Source organism: Vulpes vulpes, chromosome 15 (genome assembly GCF_048418805.1).
Source record: "Vulpes vulpes isolate BD-2025 chromosome 15, VulVul3, whole genome shotgun sequence".
Taxonomy (NCBI): domain Eukaryota; kingdom Metazoa; phylum Chordata; class Mammalia; order Carnivora; family Canidae; genus Vulpes; species Vulpes vulpes.
The window spans coordinates 62,878,951-62,894,410 of record NC_132794.1 but is presented as its reverse complement, the minus strand read 5'-3'; the positions used below and the strand labels follow the sequence as shown (position 1 = coordinate 62,894,410).

The 15,460-nt window shown below is 42.4% G+C and overlaps 1 protein-coding gene across 1 annotated transcript in view; it reads left to right on the top strand.

The window, feature by feature from the left end:
- Positions 1-15,460, top strand: part of ALDH1A2 (aldehyde dehydrogenase 1 family member A2) — a 95,771-nt gene that overhangs the window by 70,860 nt on the left and 9,451 nt on the right. The window contains exons 8-11 of the mRNA XM_025999348.2: positions 10,892-10,994; positions 12,719-12,903; positions 14,284-14,448; positions 15,117-15,274. Of these exons, the coding sequence (XP_025855133.1) occupies positions 10,892-10,994; positions 12,719-12,903; positions 14,284-14,448; positions 15,117-15,274 (611 nt within the window). The remainder of the gene's footprint in view (positions 1-10,891; positions 10,995-12,718; positions 12,904-14,283; positions 14,449-15,116; positions 15,275-15,460) is intronic.

Below are 15,460 nucleotides of genomic sequence, written 5' to 3'. Positions count from 1 at the left end.
TTAATTTTGGCCATTCTGATAAATGTATAGTGTTATCTCAACAGAGTGTTTTAAATATGTATATATAGACTGTGAGAGAGAGAGGTTGGGAACTTTTGACTATGCACCACATTCATTTAAAGTTTTTTAAAATTACAGAAGCCCATTTGAAAACATTTTGCTATAAATTTATTTCATAAATACATAATTAATGCCAAATTCCACCTGATTATACGTTAGCTTTCTGAGTTTATTTTCTGTGAAATGGGGAGTGACTCCTTAGTTTGTGAAGTGGTTGTGAGCATTAAACTAGACAACATCTGCAGAAGATCCCATTACTGGCTTATAACCGATTCTTCTGGGCTATGAGTTGAAATCACACATTGTACATATTAGTTATCCTTAACCATTTTTGAAATTAGGTAATAATCAGTCCAAACCTTATCATGAGACAGATCAACATAATGTACCTAATGTGGCATAATTGAAAGTCAGTTCTCATCATTTAAAAAAAAACGCTTATTAAAATAGTTTACAGGTGATTTTGGTATATCAGTTGGAGATCCTTTCCCCTTATTTCTAGAATCCTATCACTTATGCATTTATGTGCATGATATATAGGTAGTTGATTTTATGTGGTGTTTCCATTGCACATTTTTTACTTTTGGAAGCTGGCCCTCCTCACTGCAACGTTAGTTTCTGAAGCACAGGAGCTAAAATTCTGAGTGCATACATACTGACAGTTGTGGTCCTGGAAGAGAGTAAAGCACCTGCTTTGTAGATGGAGAACCTGCAAGACAGGCTGTCTCCCATACTTACTGTTTTTATGTTAGCCCCCATTCAAAGAATTTGGTTTATTTAAACTAAAACAAAAGCAATTCACCCTTTTCTCCCACTTCCCATCCCCTGCGTCTGGCAACCCACCAGTCTGAGCTCTGGATCTATGAACTTATTTTATATGTGTATAAATATATATACATACATATAATATTTCTCTCTCTAGACAAGTTTGCACGTAAATAAATGTATATATGTGTAATATATATGTGTATATTATACATATATGTATTATAGATACATGTATACATATATAAAATATATCTTAGATTCCACTATAAGAGAATTCATACAGTATTAGTCTTTCTCTGATTTATTTCACTTAACATAATGCCCTTGAGGTTCACCCATATTGTCACAGAGGGCAACAGTTTAATATTTTTATGACTGAATAATATCTTATTGTTTACATATATCACAATTTCTTTATCTAGTCACCCATTAATGGACATAGTTTCTTTTTTCCATATCTTGGCTATTGTAAATAATGCTGCAATAAACATGTGTGTTTAGATATCTTTTTGAATTTGTGTTTTTGTTTTCTTCAGATAAGTATCCAGAAGTTGGATTGATTGTTGGATCATATGATAGTTCTATCTTTAATATTTTTAGCAACATCCATACTATTTTTCATAATGGTTGCACTGTTCCCACCAAGAGTACCTAAGGGTTCCTTTCTCCATGTCCTTGCCAACACTTGCTGTTTCTAGTATTTTTGATTCTAGCCATTCTGGGAGGTGTGAGGTGATATCTCATTGTGGATTTGATTTGCATTTCCCTGCTGATGAGTGATGTTGAGCATCTTTCCATGTGTATGTTGGTCATCTGTATATTTTCTTTGATGAAGTATATTTTAATATTCCCCACTTCACTGTATTATTGTTATTTTATTTGTTTTATTGTTGAATTTTAAAAATTCTTCATGTATTTTGGGTACAGGTTCATTGTACTTTGCAAGTATTTTCTCCTACTCTGTGGCTTATCTTTTCATTCTCTCAACAGTGTCTTCTGTAGAGCAGAAGTTCTTAATTTTCATGACATCCAGTTTATTGATTCATTAATTTTTCAATTTTGTGGATAGGCTTTTGGTGTCACACTTGAGGAATTTTCACCTGATTTAACATCACAAAGATCTTTTCTTATGTTTCTTCTAGAAATTTTACAGTTTCATATGTAACATTTAGGTCTGTGATCTCTTTTTAGTTAGTTTTTGTGAGGAACTAAGTTCTTTAAGAAAAAAAAAAAGTTGATACTAAGAGTTCCAGCACCATTTCTTGAAAAGGCTTTTTTTTTTCCCTATAGAATTGACTTTGTGCCTTTCCCATGCAGCAGTTGTCCATATTTGTAGGAGTATTTTTTTTAGACTCTGTTCTCTTCCACTGATTCATGTGTGTGTCCATTTACCAATACCATACATTTTTTATTACTGTACCTTTACATAACATGGGAAATTCTTTACCTTAACAGAAAGAACATTAAAAACTAAATATGTAATCTTCAAAGGTGCAGATCTTAAGTAGAGGGATCTAAGTAAGAAAGAGAGAAGGGAGAATTTGAGAAAGAGAATGAGGTGGAAGGTGGTCCTATGAAGAGTTTTGCTCTTAGAAATTCTCACAACAGTGAGCGAGCCTGTTGCAGTGTGCAGAGAGCAAATTTAAACCTACTTTTTCTGACACAGTCTGTATGTGATGTTTCTCTCTCCAGAAGGGCCTGCATTCACATGGAGGGAACCCCTCTGATGGCCTTTAGAGTATCTCCTTGTTTCTTCCCTGGAACGATATCATTGACATAGAAGACCCAAGGGAGAAGCATCTGTCTGGAATATGAAAGCCAGCTTATAATTATTCATGTTCATGGTGGTGGGTAGAGAATTTTCACAGGCAAATCCAGTGATCACATAATCCCCAAAGGCCTTTCCACCCTGTTCTCATTGGTCTTTTACTTCTTTATCCATCTGTTCTCTTAACTTTATAGGCTGCTTGGGAAGTTGCATAGACTCTTCCAGAGAGAACATGTCACTTAGATGTGGATTTGAGCATGGCTTCAGGTCTGATGACCCTAGGCAGAGGAGACTTACTGCTACATCACAGAATGTCTGCAACAGTGACAAGAAGCTTGTTTGAGGTGGCTCCTTTCCATTTCACTGGAGCAAAAGGCCTTTGAAAAACAAACAGAGTTACTCAGATTAAAGATAGGATTAATTTCTCCTTATACAGCTAAATACATAAGCAATGCATGTAAATATTTAATAAGTGAATATAAAAGGGCCTTATAAACACAGAGTCAATAAACAACCTCAGCCCAGTACAGGAAAGCAGTTTGCACTTTGCTTGGTGTGGTGTTTTCTTTATTCAGTTAGATTAACAAACCGTGATTTCATCATCAGTCAACAAGATAGTAGAGAGACCATCAAAGCAAACTACAGGAGAGTCCAGATCGATCCGTGCCAAACAAATGTTTGTAGCTAACAGCTGTATTAGCACTGACTCTAATTGACGCAGCCGGGGTTCTCCTCTCACTTCCTAAGTGAGAGGGACGTCCTGTTGCATGGTCCGGACCCCCTCACTGCTGCTGGAGGCCATTCCCTCCTCTTGTAGAGTCACCACCTCTTTATAGGTGGGGGAGGCAGCCTACTAGTGTTGTAGCTATTTTTTGTTTTTAAAGGCTAGTGGGCCTCTCCCTCAGGGTGTCAGTCCACAAGTAAACCATCCAGCACTTGAATAAAAAATACCAGTTTGATGTGTCAAAGCTTTTGGATATACAGGTCTTAAATTCTTTTTTTCCCCCTTTCTTAACACTTAAATCAAAACTGGAGTACTGAAGAACAAGAAGAGGTCTGCTGTGGCCTCTGCCTGCTAGCGGAGATTGTTGATTTGTTCTGCAGCAGGTCTCTCTCTGTGAAGCTCTGGAAGATAATGAACAGGTCCTAAGATGCCCAACCCTTGAGTTAGTTCATCTGGCTGGTGGGAAATGTAGTACCATTGAGTTGTGTACTCTAGGAGTCTTCCTATCAAAGCAAACCAAAACATCAAACTCTTTTGCCTTTTTTATTTATCTGAAATATGAAAGGGAGGGTCCTATGTAGTTAACAAAAGAATGCTTAAGTGTACCAGCTAGCCAATCTACAATATCTGTTAGCTGCAGATAGTGTGTTTTGCTGTTGGGATTCTTGTCCTAGCAGAGGAGACCTAATCCCCAGGAGGGCATCTGGTGAAGAGAAACTGTAGTGGAGCAGAAGAACTGGAGGCTGGGGATAGACATTTGGAGTCCCATCCTGGCTCTGCCTCTCGGTGGGTGCCTATCAGCAAGTCATTTCTTGATCTCTCGGAGTCACATTTTTTTCTTTACTATAAAATGGGGGGTGATTTCACCTCACTGAAACAGCATGAAGATTAAATGAAGTCCTGTTTATGAGAGCAAGCAGCACAGAATGCGAGCTCAGCAGACAGTAATGTGGCGCAGCTAGGAAGGAGAAGCAGTGATGCAAGGTGAGAGACAAGTGTGGGAGAAATGCCCTTAAAAGTTCTTTGATCTCCTGGTTCTTAATCCTAGCGGTACATTAAAATGTTCTGGGGAACTTTTAAAAATAATCTAGAGTAAAATAATCAATCTCTGAAGGCAGAGTCCAGCCATAGGAAAAGTATATAAGGGCCCCAGGAGCTCTACAGCCAGAAGTAGATGAAGTCCTCCCCCTCATTAAAAAGAGGAAATTTAAACCAAAGATAAGTGAGGGAAGCCCAAGGCTATTCTTGTAGCTGTGGCAAAGTACAACTATGTTGGACATAGGCATCCTGTATTCTAGTCTCCCACTTGTTTCCCTAAAGCCCTCCCAGTCTCTGATTTCCAGAGACCTCAAGAGCAGGTGGAGTGACCCAACAAATCTCTTATATGTATGTCAGATGGATGAATGGATGGATGGATGGATGGATGGATGGATAGATACAGAATCTATCTGCTCACAAATTGAGTCTAGAAGACAGCTATTAAATAAGAATGGTGTAAGAGGTTTTTTGGATCAGAGGATCAGGACCACCAGATTTCTAGGGAGGGTGGTTTCACAGAGGTAATGGCAGAAGTAGGTATGGAAAAATTAATTTATCAGCAAGCAAGGGGAGGAAAGGCATTTTAGGCAGATGAAACAGCATTTACAAAGACATAGAAGTACGTTCAGGGAAAGACAAATGGTTTCATGTGGCTGAAAGGACAAATGTGATGGTGGTTAGTGGCTATATTGGTTTTCATAATCAGAATTTGACAAAGTTTGGAAATTGTTGTTACCACTGAAATTAAAGGAACTGCTTAAATATCTTAGTCTTTTTATTTTCTGGTGGAAAATCTGAACAGACTGATTTGGGCTATCGTTTCTAGGTATTTCAGAAAATCAAGAAATATCGAATTACACATATTTTCAGCATTTCTATTTCTATCATAGGCAGTAAGCGCAACAGTGAAAAATAAGAAAGGAGAGGAGGGAAAAAGCATAGAGTCAGTCTGTTTGATGTTTAAGAAACGAAAATATACTCCAAAAAACAGGCATCTTCAACCAGTTTACTGAAATTTTTGTGTTTTCTTTTAAAGGTGGCATATTTCTGAGAAAGAATCCACCCTTATTAATATATGTAATTAGCTAATTAATAAAAAGAAATACTTCTGAGAAAGAACCTATCCTAATATGGACAATTCAGTAATTAACAAAAGGAAAAATTTTTACCTAATATCAGAAACTCTGTCCAGGGAGCAACAGCCTTAAATTCAGAGCACAGAGTGCATGGGGAGGCCTTTTTTTATTCTGTATAACAAATCCTTTCCCTTGCAAAGCACCAAATTGCGTTTCCCTACCCTGCTGTATTGCAATGAACGTAGTCTGGTACACTGTGGCTCTTCCAGGGATACTCCTAATATCAATCTTGAAGCCTATTCAAAGCAAGGATGGGAGTCACAGTTCTCTGTGCCAACATTCCTGCTGAGAATTAGCCCAGTTCCATTATGCGTGGGGGAGCCCCCACTTCGCACCCTTATGCCTGTTTGGGGTACACAGATACAGCTGACTACAGGGAATGCAGAGTTAAGAAACCACATGGCAGGAACACTATCACTTACTCTTTCATAATGAGCTCCGTGCGGGGCAGGGAACTAAAAAATTAAATTAAATTAAATTTTAATTTTCTATCCTTCAGTGCAGCTGGGTACTTCAACAAAAAGCTACTTCTCCATAAGCAAGAAAAAATGCAGGGGAATTGTGGACTCTCAGAACAAGCAGGGGCTCCAGGAGCCCTATGTGTCTTTTATTTTATTTTATTTTATTTTATTTTATTTTATTTATTTATGATAGTCACACAGAGAGAGAGAGAGGCAGAGACACAGGCAGAGGGAGAAGCAGTCTCCATGCACCGGGAGCCCGATGTGGGATTCGATCCCGGGTCTCCAGGATCGCACCCTGGGCCAAAGACAGGCGCTAAACCGCTGCGCCACCCAGGGATCCCCCTATGTGTCTTTTAAAACTCTTCCAACTGGAGTACTCCAGGCGTTAACTGCTTGGCTTGTGCCTTCATTCGGCACATGAAGAAACTGAGGCCCGAGGAGCCTATCCCCTGTTTCCCACATTGAAACAGGGGTTTAGGAGCCAAGCCACCGTTTGTAGTACCTGGATCTCCTGACTCCTGTGGGCCAAACTGCAGTCTCTAAACCTGAGTATTGTTATCATTAGCCATCTCGTTAGCAATAGGTTAGGACAGGTTGCCTATTTTATCAGAATAGGAATTGGTTTTATGAATCCATCCCTATGGACTTGACCTTTAATCACTCACAAGGCCTGTGTGTCTTGCAGCCCCATTTGGGTCTTCATGCCCCTCCACCTCCTGACAAGAGCTGCACTTACCCCCAAGGGACGCTGCTCACTACTTCCCCATCTCGGAAGGGCCAGTTAATCCCAGGCCTTGGTGTGGTGTCTGTATTTTGATCTTCCTGAAATTGTCTAACTCTGTAGATTTTCGTTTCAGAAACTTTAGCATGAGGTTTGTACAAGTAGTATTTTAGGTTAGTTTGTACAGGACCTATCATGTTTTGTAAGTGGACATGGAGTCAGTTCTCACTTGAACTCTGTTTTTATGCATTACTTTTCCCTCTAAAAATCTCCTGCTTGGGGTGCCTGGGTGGCTCAGTTGGCTAAGCGTCTGCCTTCAGCCCAGGTCATGATCCCGGGGTCTTGGGATAGAGCCCTGTGTCAGGCTACATGCTTAGCAGGGGGTCTACTTCTCCTTCTCCTTCTGTCCTTCCCCCCTGCTTGTGATCTCTCTCTCTCTCTCTCTCTCTCTCTCTCTCTCTCTCCCTAATAAATAAAACCTTAAAAAAAATCTGTTGCTTTGGAGTTGTATCTGTTCTCCTGTCCATCATCTCTTTTCCCTTTTTGGTAATGTTAATGAGGAGTGCCTCCCATTTGGGGTCATTTACCCTCTCTCTCTCAGAGAGAATTCGTGAGTAATAGTACATCTCCAAAGTGCAGTTCTGTACATAAGGACAAGAGTGCTCTGACTGGCTTATAACAAACTACTGCAGAACCATAATCCCATCTGCTCAGATCTAATATTAAATCTGACTCAGATATTTCTCCAAGTGAACCTCAAAGCTGCACTTAACTGAGCACCTACTAGGTTTATACGGCAGTCCTCTTAGCTGTGAGTTCCTTCCTGGTACAGGACTGTGCCCCACACTGCACCTGGCACAAAGTAGAACAGGAATATGTGTTGAATGAAGGGAACCAGTGAAAACTGGGTTTTCTCAGAGTGTCCTGTCCTGAGGCTATTCTAGTGGGAATGGTTCTCCCATGGCCTAACACATCCAGTTGTTTCTTGAGGCTGAGCTGCAACTTGACCTTCTTCCAAAGATGAAGAGGAAAGGCATTATTCATCTGAGATTTGCCTTGCAATGTTTAGCACAAATTTGGTTTCTAAGGAAAGGCTGGCAAAGCACTGACACAGGAAAAATTATTCTTAGGTATTCTCTGATGACCATACACTGAGCGAGGTTTTTGTATAGTTACTGTAGCCATGAAAATAATCACTGGACAACATTTGTAGTCACAAATAACACCAACCCCTAGAACTTTTTGATTAATGTCAGGGAGTAGGGCTAACAGAAGTGTGATGCCAGCTGGGCCAGCATGCCCTTTACCAGCCTCAGACATTTATTCAGTGAATAGATGTGTGTGTGGAACCCGTGATCTCTCCTTGCTTTTGCTTGTTTTTTAATGTCAGTCTGAAGGCAAAATACAGGCTTTGCAACTGATGGTTTGTGACCATCATTTGTAGCTACAAAAGGTGCTGTTCCTCTTCACTTTAAAATCAATTTGGGGTTCACGGACAGGTTTTCGGTGGCATGCGGCACAATTTAGATGCTCGGTAAGTACAGAAAGGAAAGCAGAAAGGGCAGAAAGTTGAAGGAGAGGGAGGCGCATAGAGGGAGTCATCCGCTCTGTGTGTGTCCTGGCATAGTCTGCCTGGGGTCTGACAGGCTCTGCAGCCACCTGCTAGGTAACCTGGTGACATCCATTGACTTCTGACTCTTAAGTTTGGTCATTGATAAAATGAGATAGTACCTACTGTGAAAGGTTTTTGAGAGACTTATACATGTAAATGTCTGACAGAATGACTCAGTAAATGTTAGTTTTTTATTATAATTCATAATCAGTTTGTGAATTCCAGTGATCGCTTTCTTTGAGAAAACACTTGCCTGTTTACCTTCCTGGACTTCAGGATGAGTCCCCAGCAGTGAATATGGATTCCTCAGCGCAGAGAGAACCAAGAACCCTAGAATTCCTCGGGAGAACAGGTGGTCACAGAGGATAGCCCAGCCAGGGACTCCCCGTGGCTGCTGTCCCAGCTGCCCTACATACAGGTTTCCCCTCTCGCTGGGGCTCTCAGGCATCAGTCATAACTGTCACCTGATTGCTGCTCTCTTGCCAGAACGGAGCTCTAGATTCTCCTTTCCATTGTATACCTGTATTTTCTTCCTGAACGAGAGGGAGAGGGAGCTTGTTTGCCTGAGAACAGGGCCTTTATTCACCTGTCTTCCCAGGGACCTTACCTTGAGGTAGAAGACAGACAAGCTGGCAAGACGGGAGAAGGGCCATCTGGCTGGTGGGCTCATGCCCCCCCCCCCCCCAGTAATCTTTAGGGCCACATGTTAGTACTTTTTAACCCTTTAGAGACTAGCATTATCCTGCAATGAAAACTCTAGTTCCAGCTTTTTCAAAGACATCACTATTTTTCCCCCCATGGTTAGGTTTCCTCAGAATGAAAGTATATTTTCTACATTTTTTTTTTTGCCATGAGGGAGGGTAATAATAAAAACATAAAAGCATTTAATCCAGTGAATGAGTAATATTGGAGACTGAGGGAAGTCAGATCCTTTCCCCAGGATTTTCTTGTAGTAGTTGATTTGCAGAGGCAGTTTGAGGGGTGTGGGGGAGACCTGCTTCGGAAAGTCTAGCAGCAGTAACTCCTTTTTAACAGTGACCTCCATTTCTCTGCATCGAATGCGAAAGAGAGGCCCTGGCTTCTCCTGCCCACGTGTAGTTATCATGTGTGGCTACTTACTGTGTACCAGGCTCAGTCTTAAGGGCCAAATTTCTTCTCTTAATCCTAAGGACAACTGGATTCTTGAGGTAGATACAAATTTGAGTCCCATTTACAGAGGAGGGAACTGAGGCTCAGAGAAGTTAAATAAATTTCCCAGGGTCAAACAGCTGGTAGGTGATAAAATCCATAAAACTTTCAGGCCCCAGAGCCTTTTCTCTCAACCAGGACTATACTACCTGAGGAGTTACAGTCCTACTAGAGGATTTCAACAGGGGCAGGAGGGACTGAAGTGTAGCATTTCTCTTCTCCAGGCTTTTAAGATATTTTACATTTGTAGGATTCTAGGCAAAAGCAGAATTTTTCATCTCAACAAGAGCCAACCACCCATGTGGGCTGTATGGCATTTTCCATAATGTGACCTCTGCCCCATAGTCGAGCAGCACGCCATTACAAGTCAGGTTCTCCGGAAGTGGTTGCTGAGATGGAGTTTGCCATGCAGATTATTTACTGGGGATCGCTGCTGAAGGGGAGTAGGCACAAGGGGAAACTGAGCTGCAGTGCTGGCCCAGCAGCTTCTGCCAACAACATGCAGCATGGAGAAGCATAGATGGTCCTCTGGAGCTATCCTGTGGTGAGCTGAAAGGGCCTTTATACCCTGCCACCGGTGGATAGGCCACCCCGGGAAGGATATGCTCTTGGGCAAGGAAACACTCTTCCTCTGAGGCAGACTCTGAAGGAGTTGACAGCACTTCTACTCACCGAGGCAATCAATGTGTTCTTCCTTGAAGGGAGGCTGTAGGTGGTACGCTACGGTTTCCATTTCAACACTTGCAATTTCATTAGAAATGTGAGTTTACACAGTAGTAAATGCTGTCTCCAACCCAGCCTATTGTTTGCTTGGCTTCTAAGTAAATAGGCAGTGCACTCATATAGACAGATGCTCAGCTGTCTGGAATCCTTTTACTTATAGACCCAGGGAGAGGCAAAGGTGTAGTAACATCTATATTTTCTTTGAACCATGTGATTAAAGACATACCTGGCATTTTTGTAAATGCATGAAGAGTTTGTTTTATATTCATCATGTCTTTCATGTGGAGCCAGTTGGCTTTTTTTTGGAGATTAGAGTCCAAAGCCACAAGCCACAGTGCAGTGGTGGAAAACCTCTAGTCACATTTTGCCTGCCAGTTGCCTTTAGAAAAATCATTCGATGATTAAGATTCCAGATTAAACCCCTTTTCAGTGCTCTTTCCATCATGAAACTAAAGCAGTCTTCCAAATCACTTCACCACAGACATTAAACTGCATCCCAGCTGACTTGTATCTTGTCCACCCACCTTGGCCAAGTTGACCACAGGAACTATTCCTGTGTCATCCATGGGGCTGGTTTGCCTTGCAGAATCCATCACCACTGCCTCCCACTACTGCTCATAGTTGACTTTGGCCATTGACTGTCTCAGCTGCAAGGTGTACAAAATCCCCCTCTATTTCCTTTGTTTCAGGTTGGAAAGCTTATTCAAGAAGCAGCTGGAAGAAGTAACTTGAAGCGAGTAACTCTGGAACTTGGAGGGAAAAGTCCCAATATTATTTTTGCTGATGCTGATTGTAAGTCAACCATGGATCTCATACATATCCCAGTACACTCCTTCGGTGCTCTTTTGAATCTCTAGTTTTGACAGGACACTAAGAGAAAGATCCATGAAGCTAAGAAGCTTCAAGTAGAAGAATCTAGACCCTTCCTCCTCAGGGGCAAAGAATTTAGTATTGGGAAAGAGCATTTGCTAGTTGACAGCTGGCCAGAGTTTGTTTTCTAGACGCTACTGAGTTGCTTTGGCTCCGAGACACTGTAGAGAAGGGTAGAAGACGTGAAGGCTTACATAGTGCTGTGTAGTGGAAAGAGCAATGGTCTAAGCCTCTGAACACCTGAAATATACCCTCTCTGCCTGGATTCAAGAAATCTGAAACTTCTCAACTGTGTCTGGTGGCTTTGTAGATCATTAAGTAAAGTTCTAGTTCACTAGCCCTGCCAACATTTTCCCAGAGCCACAGCCCCTCCTCTGTTTAGTCCTTCCATCCTCTGCTGCTTCCATGACTTCCAGCCAGAATGACTAGCACTTTGGTCAGTTCTGTATGAATGGGCCTAAATTGGAGGTGGTCAAGCCTTGAAGGTAGGACTTTATGGCAGCATGGAGCAGTCACTTAGGAAAGCCCATGTCTCCAGGCAGGAGGCCCTCTAGGCCACTCTGCATAGGTGTGGTCTTTCTGTTTAGAAAAGCTTTCCAAGGAATAAAAATTCAAAATCTCTCTCAACACCTCTTTTTCTTCCTTCTCCTCCCACCAGGCAGGGCTGCTTACTTTTTCACCTCTGGAGAGGTCAGAAAGCAGAAAGCAGATTGCTTGACTTTCAGCCCCAGCTCAGAGTCCGTGAAAAGTTCAGCATCAGTTTCATGCTAGTTGTCAGAAGGATCGGAACTGTCACACCTAAATTTCTCTTGGGCAGTAGGCCCTCTATTGACACGATTGATTGATTGATGAGTGACTGATGGATTCAGTCAGTCATTTAGCAACCAGCACACACCAGATTAGTCCTCTCTTGAAGTATAAGCTCTGAGATGAAAGAATTATGTGCTGCTATACAATTCCATGTAAATGTAGAGGAAATTTGGTGTGTTTCAAGAAGATCCATTACTGTTACAGTTTAATTCAGCACAATACTAGTTAAACATACAGCTGCAAGGTTCTATAGATCAAGGATTGCAAGCTGGCAGTCCCCAGACCAAAAGCAGGGCATACGTACGTTTACCTGTTTAAATGTCACACAGCATTTTAAAAAATAAAAACTACACATTAAAAATCTTGATTTCTGTTTTCTCTTAAAATTGGATATCTGGCACCCAGTGGTGTACAGTCATGCATAGCAACAGCCAGAGGCAGTGGCTTTCCTTCTGAGTCTCCATCAGATTCTTTTACTAGCTGGCAGATTCATACCATTACATTATCTGCTTAGCCTCTTGGCATATGGGGACTTGGGACTCCTGTTCTAGATGCTGTGGTCCAGCCCCCCTTTTTACAGAAGAAAGAGACTCAGAGAAGTGAAGCTGTCCAGGTTCCAAGTTCACATAGCAAGTAATGTCAGGATCTAGTTAGAACTTCCAACTACACTGTGTTCTCAATCCAGGCCTTTCCCCTGTGCTGCCAACTTACCGTTACGCTCTGTGGTGAGCGTGGCATTATACCCGGGGCTCTGGGAGAGGGAAGGGAGGCAACTCCAGAGACGGACCCCTCTGCAGGTGAACTAGAGCTGAGGACGCGGCTGTTTCCTCTTGCAGTGGACTACGCTGTGGAGCAGGCTCACCAGGGGGTGTTCTTCAACCAAGGCCAGTGCTGCACCGCGGGGTCTCGCATCTTTGTGGAGGAGTCCATCTATGAGGAGTTTGTCAGAAGAAGTGTGGAGCGGGCCAAGAGGCGCATAGTGGGGAGTCCCTTTGATCCCACCACTGAGCAGGGACCCCAGGTAGAGAAATCATAAACATTCCCTTTCTTTTCTTAATCCCTGGCGAGCACCGGACACTCTAGTGGGACCCCAGAAACAACTTCTTTCTCCACTCCCTGCTTACTCTTCCACCCCGTCTTCATGACTGGAAATGTCACTGGGGAGGCATTGCTTATCCTAATGCTTCCCTTGCCCTTTCTAAACTTTCTCTCTGAAGCGTCAAGGGATTAAGATTTCCTCAAGGATACTTTGAACTTTGGGGGTAAACTGGAGTCTCTTAGTTCTAAAGAAAGTCCTGAGCATGACAAAATGGATGTTGGCCTGAGACCCCAGTCCCGGGCCTAACCACTGGCCTTCAAGACATCCCTACAGATGCCACAGTCATGGAGAGCGACTGTCTGCCTTTCTCAGAGCCCTTTACCCTTTCATCAGTGGCTCAGGAATCTCTCTGCCAACCTGACCTACTTTGGGGAGGTCACTTGTGGCTTGTGAATGTGTAGGAACTAGAGGGCTGTCTACTTACCCCTCTGCTGTGTGGTTATCTCTTACTCTGAATGCTTCTTGCGATGGGGTGGGGAGGGCCCCATAAGTCCCCGCAGTCCATACTGTTTGGCTCTGCAGGTTCTCCACAGTCATCAAAGCATATTTCCAGGCAGAATTCTGGTTTAATTTTAAACTGTAGATCTGTCTACAGTTAAAGGATATTTGGATCAGATTGCATCTGGATCTCTAGCATATGGGTCTTCCCGATAAGAAACAACATCTAGGTTTGGGGACCATTTGAAAGAGGCTTGATGTTCTAGTGGAGCAATTCAAACTCAAATGAATTTAGGTTTTTGTATTTACCATAATAATGGACTGATGACTATGACTTGGTGGAGGGCAAGACTAACCTTATTTTATGAAATAGGAAGCTAGTCCTTGCTTTTTCTACTTAACCTTTTCCTCTAAATGTGTAATAGGAGCTCCATTAAAAATAGACCCCAATAGGATTTGGAGCACCATATAGTTTACCTATTGTTTTCATTTTTTTAGTATCAGTACTTGTTGAACTGTTCATTTGGTTATAGTTGTCAGTCTTTCCCCATTTAGAAGCTGCAAATAATCAATTAGCCAGTTTCTCCATCATTTAGAAACATTGTCTAAATCTTCATCTGGTCCTTCTGATTTGGCAGGATCATCAGGGCAGTACATTTATTGGAATTCTCAATACATTAGGTTGACCTATACAAAGTCACCATTTTTTTCCCCTTAAAAAAATGGCTAAATGGCAGCAATTCCACATAACCGAACAAGATATAATGGAGCTTTGAAAAAAATCACAAATGAGAGATCCTTGAGTACACATTTCTGTTTTCATAGAAGACTTTACACAGAGTCATTAGAAAATTTCTTTTGTAGATTGATAAGAAACAGTACAACAAGATCCTGGAACTCATCCAGAGTGGTGTGGCTGAGGGTGCCAAGCTGGAATGTGGCGGCAAAGGCCTGGGCCGAAAGGGGTTTTTCATCGAGCCCACAGTGTTTTCCAACGTCACCGATGATATGCGCATTGCCAAGGAGGAGGTATCAAAAATGGGGATCTAACAAAAGCCACACCTTTCTTGGGACAGCTTCCAGAGCATTTCCTGCAGATGATATTATGGTTTGGGCTCTTTATGTTTTATATACATTCTGTAACAGCACTAAACATGGCTGTGAAAATCCTGTTTTCAAGAAAATGTTAAATCAGAAGGCAAACAAGCTAGATGGAGGCCGAGTGACATGCTATACGATTGCAATTATTATTAGCCGAGAGGACAATCATAATAGCCCATCATTCGCCCTAGCAATGTGCTGGCAACAGTTCAGTTCCTTCAAACGTGGGTTACTAAGTTGTTCATCAGAAGAAGAAAGCATCCAAGCAGCCTCACGTTTGTGCGAGAGAGGGACCAGGAACACACCAGCCAGCAGTCTAGAGCAGTGGTCCTGAGTTCTGGAGCAGTGTCTGGGGAATCACAGAGAAGGCAGCGTTGTCAGGGAGGGTGGTGGAGAAGGGCGTTAAATGGACCCTAAGGTTAGACTCCTGTGTAATCCCGTTCTGGCCAGTTTGAGATCTTTTACAGTTCTGTGCTGCTACAACTTAAATGTCATTTAAATAATGAAGGCAGGGCAAACTTGCTTTGAAATGCGGAAAGCAAGTAAGTAAAGGATGGCAGAGCAACCCCATGTTGGGTCCCATGATTTTGTTGCAGATCTTTGGCCCTGTTCAGGAAATTCTGAGGTTTAAGACTATGGATGAAGTTATCGAAAGAGCCAATAACTCAGACTTTGGACTTGTAGCAGCCGTCTTCACTAACGACATCAACAAGGCCCTCACAGTGTCTTCTGCAATGCAAGCTGGGACTGTTTGGTAAGAGCAGAGTCAGCCTCATGGCTCTGGCCATAATGCAAGCCATTGGTAGCGTAGGGCGTAGGGCGCAGGGGCCTCATAATCTCTGGAATGTGGGTGAAATAAGCATATCCTCCCAGGGGGAGGGAAAGAAGGAAGGCAGCCAGCCTTCACCCTGAGAAGGGATATACACTCCTTACCAGCTAG